General features: G+C 33.0%; 1 protein-coding gene across 3 annotated transcripts; it reads right to left on the bottom strand.

Moving 5' to 3' along the window:
• Positions 1–294: 294 nt before the first annotated feature.
• Positions 295–7,386, bottom strand: LOC124534706 (tropomyosin-1). Of its 3 annotated transcripts, XR_006966751.1 has the most exons (8): positions 7,223–7,386; positions 3,453–3,620; positions 2,921–3,180; positions 2,495–2,612; positions 1,987–2,088; positions 1,600–1,777; positions 797–1,285; positions 295–534 (listed from the first exon to the last, which is right to left on the bottom strand). XR_006966751.1 is itself a non-coding variant. In XM_047110692.1 (7 exons), the coding sequence occupies exons 2-7, from the start codon at positions 3,564–3,566 to the stop codon at positions 452–454; spliced, it is 855 nt and encodes a 284-aa protein (XP_046966648.1). In that variant the 5' UTR covers positions 3,567–3,620; positions 7,223–7,385; the 3' UTR covers positions 295–451. The 3 variants fall into 3 exon arrangements, 2 of the variants coding, with proteins under 2 accessions (XP_046966648.1, XP_046966649.1); XM_047110692.1 differs by lacking the exon at positions 797–1,285 and having other exon boundaries at positions 7,223–7,385; XM_047110693.1 differs by lacking the exon at positions 797–1,285 and having other exon boundaries at positions 7,082–7,223.
• Between the last annotated feature and the right edge of the window lie 890 nt (positions 7,387–8,276).

Below are 8,276 nucleotides of genomic sequence, written 5' to 3' on the forward strand. Positions count from 1 at the left end.
AAGATCTAAGAAACATCATCCGGCAATTTGTAAGGAAACGATTAGAAATAGGGTATCGAAATTAATTTGAAGGATTTAGGACAGTTCGTTTGAATTATTTGATAACTAGGATTCATTATTTTAACTGTGCGTACCTATAAGAGATATTTTAAAGTGCAACTGAATTTAAAAGCACTTGATAATATTTACGTATGATCATGATGCAGTGACAACGGAAATCAACTACAATTTTCTTTTATCGAAAAATATTTTATTATTCTCAATACTTTCAAGACAATATTCAAACAATCAACAGTTGTTATAAATTATTTTATTCAAAATCGTAAATAAATTTACATAAGTATAATATTAATAAATATTACATCACGAACACCAAGTGTAGTTCGCATTATTTCGGCGATGGCGCTGCCTTTACTGTCAGGTGAATGTTTGTATGTGAATGTGGAGGTGCCTAGTAGCCGGCCAGCTCGGCGAAGGTGGAGTCCATCTCGTCGGCCAAACTCTTGTATCTGTCCTTGTTGATGCCCAACTCGTCTGTATAACACACACACACATATTAATACACATGTAAAGACATAGCACACAATACTACCGCTCAAGCATATATACAATACTGCTGAAGTAGTATCGACGTAATGGCGTTCACCTGATGGAAATAAAGAATGACAAGTCACGAGTATTAATTATGTTAACGTAAGTGAAACATTTTAAGATATATAATTATGGCGCAAGCGTGGAATAGCTTTAAAGATATATTTTATAAAGAAGATTTAAGAGATTATAGAATAAAAAGTACCTTGGAAGCATTGACCCACGACGGTAGCAGCAAAGCATAAGACGTATTAATCACAACACAAAAAGCAGGGCTCGAGACTACGATTTTTAAAGGATTGTCCAAAAATGCCCTAAACGCTAGAGTAAGTAAAACTCCGAATTACAATACTGACAATCCTCTAAATATCGACGAGGTTAGGGTTAATTAGTAAGAAGTTGAAATTAAAAGCGATCCTATACGAAGAGGTTAAGAGACTGGAAGTTGGTGGTGAAGATACTAAGTGATGACCTATCAAGTAATCAGTCGCGGAAAACCTTGTAGTTGAACAGATCGAAAAATTTGGTAGTTTATACAAATGGCAATGTGGTATCTGGGGTTTACGGGTGATGTTTTGGGACGGTATAATCTTAAACTAAGTGCAAGGTTGTTAGTATCCTGTGAGCTCGGCGAATGTGCCGTCCAAGTCATCGCAAATCGCCTTGTATTTCTCCTTCTCGTTGAACAATGCGTCTGGAAAATTTTGTTATTAGATAAATTGCGAAGAAATTAGGGTCCAATGCGCCTGTAAATTTGATAGAAGAAACAGAAAAGAGAGACAACAAATTAATCATTAATACGTTTCAATTAAAAAGCTCCGCCACCTTTCGGGGAAGTCATAGCATTCCCATTGTGTTTGCTTGTTAGAATTATTGTTTTTAATAATTTTGAAAAATGTATTAGATTATTTTATTAAGATATAAAGTTCACGAGTGACCGGACTATTATCAAATTCGGTGGCTTGTTACGCTGTTTTATTAAAATTGCTTTTTGCAGCAAACGCATACCTTCGAGCCTGTCAACTTCCTTCTGGAGTTTCTTGACGGTCTTCTCAGCAAACTCAGCGCGGGCCTCAGCCTCCTTAAGTTTGATGGTGAGGGTCTTCAGCTGCTTTTTGAATTCTTCTACACGCTGGTTGGCCTTTTCTTCGGATACTTCCAGAGATTTAAGGGAGTTACCGACGACCTATAGGCGATGATACATTTTATTATTTTTTTATTACATATTATGCAATATTTTACCAAAGTATTCGAATTCTATTTAAAATTGCAATTATCAGTATTTAAATTACAAATATAAAAGTATTTTGTAATGTACGACCCTCCGTTCTCATTATTATTTATCAAAAATACAATTACTATCGAAATCATATGAGTGAATATTATTAGATTTACCTTTAATTCTTCTTCAAGTTCTGAGATTTTAGCATCACCAGACTTCACACGGTCCTCAGCGACTTCAAGTTCGTCTTCAACGAAGGCCAGCTTACGTGAAACCTTAGATTAAAAGGTACAAGTTAATTTTGTTAACGAGACAGCATGATATTGTGTTAAAATGATTTTCTTAATAATAAAATACTAACCTTAAGTTACATTGAGATAATAAAACAAGAACTACGTGAAAATACCCAAATTTAATTTAATTAAAACGAGTACCTAAAACGATCATCAAATTTCAATGGGAATAAACTACACAAACTAAACGATGTTCAAAAGTTTATTTTTATAATATTTGTTCTGCTCCTAACTTTCAGTATATTAACAGTTTACAATAGAAAATTGATTATCTATTAATTTTTGTCAAGCTTTATTAACGGTTATGTTTAAAACTAATCCCATGACGATAATCGTGAATATAAGGCTTATATTTCCATATTATGACATTAAATAGACTGATATATACCTCATCGGATTTTCCGTCAGCGTCTTCAGCGAGCAAACGCGCTTCCTTCAGCTGGTTGGTAAGTTGGTCCATGCGCTCCTCGTCTTGTTGTGCTCTGTTCTCCAATACTTTGCACATACTAGAAATAAAGTTCCGAACGTTAATAAAGACAACCATCCACTCTAAATACACATTTATCAAAGCGTGATGAATAATAAGGTATTATAGTTATTTTCACTTATAAAAATCATCATCTATGCATCCCTTTGTTTATTTGCTTACGTTACTACTCTTGTATTGATATCATGATGAAATATCAACTATTTGTTGGTGTGTACCTTAGTTTTAGGCTATAACAGATCACAATGCATACTATATTTTCTTCTTATTTACTTGTATATTAAATATCCATGCAGATTGAATAAAATGTCCAGAAGCAGCACTTACCGGTTGTTCTCATCAGCAGCCTGTTGAGCTTCAAGCAATTTCTGCTGGGCAGTGCCAGACCTCTCCTCAGATTTCTCGAGGTCCTCCTCAATCTGTTGGACCTTCCTGTTCATCGCGGCCACCTCAGCCTCAGTAGCGGCCAACTGCTTCTCCTTCTCTTCCAAGTCTTTGTTGGCCTGTTCGAGCTTGTTCTTGTTCAGGACGAGATCCTCCTCAACCTGGGCGAGTTTCTTTTGGAGCTCACGTACTTCTTCATTGACCTGCAATGCAAATAATCAAACGATTAACCTCTACACGAATAATCAATGTGATATTGTATTGTTAAGGGTTCGAGATGTTTTTTCGTAGAAAAACGTGTTTTATATGGTTAAAGCACTATATGACTTTTGTAGTTAAGCTTGTATTAACTTTTTATTCTTTAAATGATAAATAATTACAATTTAATTTAATACATATTTATTAAAATGAAAGTTTAAATTTGACAACGGTATATACTGGATATCCTGGATTAAATTGGTCCCTATGCTCTCACCTTCTCAGCACGGAGGTTGGCATCTCTGGCCTGCTGTTCGCAGGTATCTGCCTTGTCCATGGCATTGTCCTTCTCCAGCTTCATCGCCTGCATCTTCTTCTTAATCGCGTCCATGGTGGCGGCTTTTTGTTTTTACGGTCCGGTCGAAAAAATACGCCAGTTACTGGCCTGTAATCAATAAAAACTTAAGATTAAAATTTATCCTGTTAACACTACGTTGACTAGCAAAACTTTTGCAAGAATACGGGATATTATCATATCGAGCACTATTGAGTAGTAACTGAAATATGATTGATGGTTTGAATATATTGGTGGCGTCCAGCTCATTTTAGATAATTATGATATAATGCTGTTATACGTATACTTCACGAATGCTTACTGCATTGCAGTATTGGGTAGTGAAAGCAATCACGAAATTCTCGAGCAATCCGGAGTTCAAGTGGAGGATCGCACGAAACCTTGATCAGCTGCTGAATTCTATCAGATTGTCATTCTATTGATAATTATATAATATGGATTACATCTGTGTAGTTAGCTAATCTCAAATTCACAAACATTCGTATAATTCGCGATAACGTCAAATTTTATCTCATCTTATATTCCAAAAATGTATTGCGATCGTTGATAGATGATAGAGTGTTAAGATTCCTGTGTTTATTGCTATAATTAGACGAAATGTTTGTCATACCGCTAGAGACAGATAGTCAATGAAAGATAAGTTCGTATTATAGTTATTTAAATCATTTCTAATATCTGTAGCTCATACTTGGCTCAAAGCCAGACTAACAAATGCAAGAAGCACGTTAAACGCTGGTTTAATGTACATGATATTAACCTATAATCTATTTTTACTGGTTAAACAAAAGTAACATGAATCCCTATTTAAAAATGTTTATAGTTATGTTCAGAAGAATTTAGTTTTTTAGTTCAAGCGTATGTTATGATCGTAATTAACAGCTACCTTGAACAAGTAAGATCTAAAAATGAAAGAATAATACTTCAATATTTTTTTGTTAATAAGTAGATAAATTCTGAATTGTATCACGATCATAAACTTATAAAGTAAATATTTGAGAAATATATACATAGTATATTTATGCTCAAAAGCTATGTACAAAATATTTTGCAAATAAATCCTGACTATGTATTATAAATGTATTCCACGAACAATAAAACTTCTTATAAAAAATGCGACTTTATACTGACAGCATTATCTCCCGAAATAACGTGAAGCAATTTATGTTTCTTGTTCATTAATATTTACCCTAGTGTACGTATTATTTTATTAGATCGCATTATTTTAACGTTTCTTAGCTATAAATTCGGATTTAATAGTGTTGATGTAATCAGGTCATCCTCTATATGTAGCGATGTGCCTTTAAATCTTTAAATATAAAGTTCCGGGCACCGTTAAAACGATTCGTAAAGCTTATTAAAAAACCAGCGAGTTTTACGTCTGGAGGTTGCGAAAATAACATACGGTGGTGTATTTTTGGCTGGCTGTCAAGTGTTGCCGATATTGTTAGATGAAATGAACGTTCCCGAACGATCAGCTGGTTTAAGTCTGAACAATTTATCGTTCTAAAATAATCTTTATTTTATGTATCGAGAAAAAGAATCCAACGTATTTTTAGAGATATTTATAATTATGTCGTATTGTTACGATTCCTAAAAACCTGTACATTTATAAAGAATCCGGTTTATTTTGATGTTATACCTCTTTATATCGTTACATATTTCTATAAGATTAAAGTTATCTGCACTTACGAAAGTTTTAGTTCGCTACCAAAAAAATAATTTCTTTTTGGCAAATATAAAAAAAAATATTATTCAATTAAACTAATGATAAACGTAAAACATCTGCCTCGTTGCTTAATACCTACATCGGCCAGTAAAAGCCTGAGAAATTTAAGCAATAACGAAAAATACACTTTTACAGAATCTTATAAAAGGACTGTTCTAAAAAAAGACGTAGAAAAGAAGTTATTTGTCATGTCTCAAGGTCAAGGTTTATATTACAAGGAGACAGTTTCAGTGTTTCTTTTAAAAAATGCTACTCAAAAATCTCTTCTTTATCATTGTAACAAACTTCACCTTTAATTAAAATAAATTTCTTTAAGATATAATTATTAGCCTTTTGAATTTTCTCAACAAATAAAGGTATATTTTTTAAGTAGACTCTGATTATGCTTATTTATTTTTTACAAAAAAATCAAATTTGAGATTCTAAGTTTAAATATTGCTATAACACACGATACACACATTTGTGAAATATGTAATTAATTATTTGAGGTTTTCATAAATAATTAATAAAATATTTCACTATTGCAACGAACCTGAATATTATTTAATATCAAGATTCTATAATTTGCAGTGTAAAATTATTTTCAGTTAAATTATAAACCAAATATAATAATATAAATATTTTAACTTTTATTTTATTAATAAAGAAGTTAGAAATACGATCTTTAATTGAAATTCACTATCTAATCCCTGAATGTTATGTTATTCTTGAATTTTTTTAAGTTCATTCTTTACTATATGTATGTAGTTATGTGGCCTGTGCACACGTTTTGATAGAGTGCCAATAATTTTATGATCTCATTTCAGTGACCCATTAACAAGTTTCCGGATAAAATAAATTTTGAAAAAATTACATTATAAGCACATTCCTTCAAATTAAAGTTAATAACGTTCGAACTATCTAATTGCTTTTTAGCCTTTTTTTAGAAATGTATGATAATTCATACATTTTTAATTGTTAAATGTGTTCTGACAATGTTTAGAACTAGAATGCTATAAGTTAAACATTTTTTTAATTTTTCATAAGCCATTGTAATATTTTTAAGCTGTTAATCACACGGATTAGTTACATGTTATACCAGTGAGCTTAAAAGTGACGGAAGTTAACTTAAGTTTGTATTTGAAAATGATGTTTATGTAAAACAACAATTTAAAAAAAACACGTTATTTCAAAGTGTTAACTGTAATCTCTACCTCGTCAAATTTTTTTTTTTTATTTAGTTTTATATGTTGAACTAGGAAATATTCATTCAAAGTCAAAGGTTGCATATAAAATTAAATACACGAGTATTTTTTAATGTTTGTATGAATTAAATAATTACTGCAAAATTGTGTAACAGCTGTAATATAATTTTAAAATAATTTCCTCATTCCTATTAAAAATTTAATTAACGAAATAGTACGTTAGTGTTAGGAGTGTTTGCGAAAACCCAAATATGTACCGAAAGAATAATGTTTCAACGTTCTTACGCGGCGGTGTATGTATGTGTGGGTGTATGCGTGCAATACATCATTCGACAACAACGAACATTTCCAAATGTGGCTCGTAGTTCATTCAAGTAATAAGACACCTCATTAATGATTCGTTACAAGCCCTAATTCGCAGATAAACTTGCCACGTCTGATTATAAATAAAAAAAATGAGGCGAGTTTCCCCATATCGCTAAATAAATACTGATGCTCGAAGTGTCCGCAAATAGGTCGGAGCTACGAGCGGACACTATTTTCAGCGAGGACGCGCACGCGCTGAAACCCGAGTCACTCCGAGAGACAACGAGATGAACGCACCACCCTAAGCTCCACCATATCACATTTCCGCAACTTAACTTTGAATAAGTGCAAGCGAAACACTCAACGCATCAGCTTGGATACACCACTGCACTGCACTTTCACCCAACACGGTTGGCACGGAGGTTAGGTGGTTCGGTGAGATCCGTGGGTATCCAGGCTGGTGGCGCGGCACTCACCTAGCGGGCTATTCACACGGCGGAGCGACACGCACTGCGCGCGCGCCCGCCCTGCGCTCGCGCCGCCCGCCCGCACTATTTTCGGTGCCAAAAAATTCAGGATTCCAATCCACCATCGCAATCACGTCGGCTCGCTCACTCCCACATCGGTATCCACTTCGTTTTCATGCGATTTTCGTTGTAATATAATGTTTAGGTCACGAAACCCGACGTCTTCTGTGCTATTTACTAAAACAAACGTAGTGCGAAAATAATATGAGGTAGATTTAACTTTTATAAATTTAAGTTTTTTTGTTGCTTACTATTGTTTAATCGAGAAATTCAACGTTTTAAATTATAGAAATCTGCAATCTTTTTTACTAAAATAATTTTAGTTAATTAAGAAAAATAAAACATTAAAATATTATTTAAACGATATATTAGCTACAAGAAACATGGGCGTCTTGAATTAACACATTTCTTGACGACAACAAAATAGCAAAAAACTTTTTTCTTTGTAATATCTATAAGAACTGAGCATACGACCGGAGATATTATTATATCATCATAGATAAAGCTTATGATGAATGAAGTTTGCTATCAGAATATTTAATATTTAATTCAGAGGCGAGCAGATACCTATTGACACGATCAGTATCATTCTTCCTTAACTGGCGCCGTCCTCGTACCTGAAGACTTGTTTTTTCTTGCTAGATTATAAAAATATTATATGCTTAGGTCTTCTAAACGTAACATTTAAATAGGACACCATTGACAGGAACCATTTTGACTGTATTGTTATAAATGGACCCAATGGATTCAATGTTTTATCCAAGATTAAAAAAATATTAAAATCGATTTACAATCCACGAGTAACGTGTAATTTTAACAAGAATGTTGATTATCCAATGTTTTTAAAGTTGGTTAAAACATTTCAGTACAAATTTAATACAATCTAGTAGGTATGCTTAAACTTTTTTTTCAAACTATAAATATATATTGATGCACTAGTTCAAACGCGGGTTACAACAGATTACGGTGAGACTGATTATTTCCGTTTCAAAAAGAATTAGTT

The sequence above is a fragment of the Vanessa cardui genome, chromosome 13 (genome assembly GCF_905220365.1).
Source record: "Vanessa cardui chromosome 13, ilVanCard2.1, whole genome shotgun sequence".
NCBI classification, from domain to species: Eukaryota; Metazoa; Arthropoda; class Insecta; order Lepidoptera; family Nymphalidae; genus Vanessa; species Vanessa cardui.

What these genes read in the sequence shown, in the direction of transcription:
- LOC124534706 (XM_047110692.1), bottom strand. Translation starts at nt 3,566, where the DNA reads ATGGACGCGATTAAGAAGAAGATGCAGGCGATGAAGCTGGAGAAGGAC. An exon ending in CTGACGGAAAATCCGATGAG is followed by an intron (nt 2,089 to 2,494) that starts GTATATATCAGT and finishes TTTTAATCTAAG; the next exon opens with GTTTCACGTAAGCTGGCCTT. An exon ending in GGAAGTTGACAGGCTCGAAG is followed by an intron (nt 535 to 1,599) that starts GTATGCGTTTGC and finishes TGTGTTATACAG; the next exon opens with ACGAGTTGGGCATCAACAAG.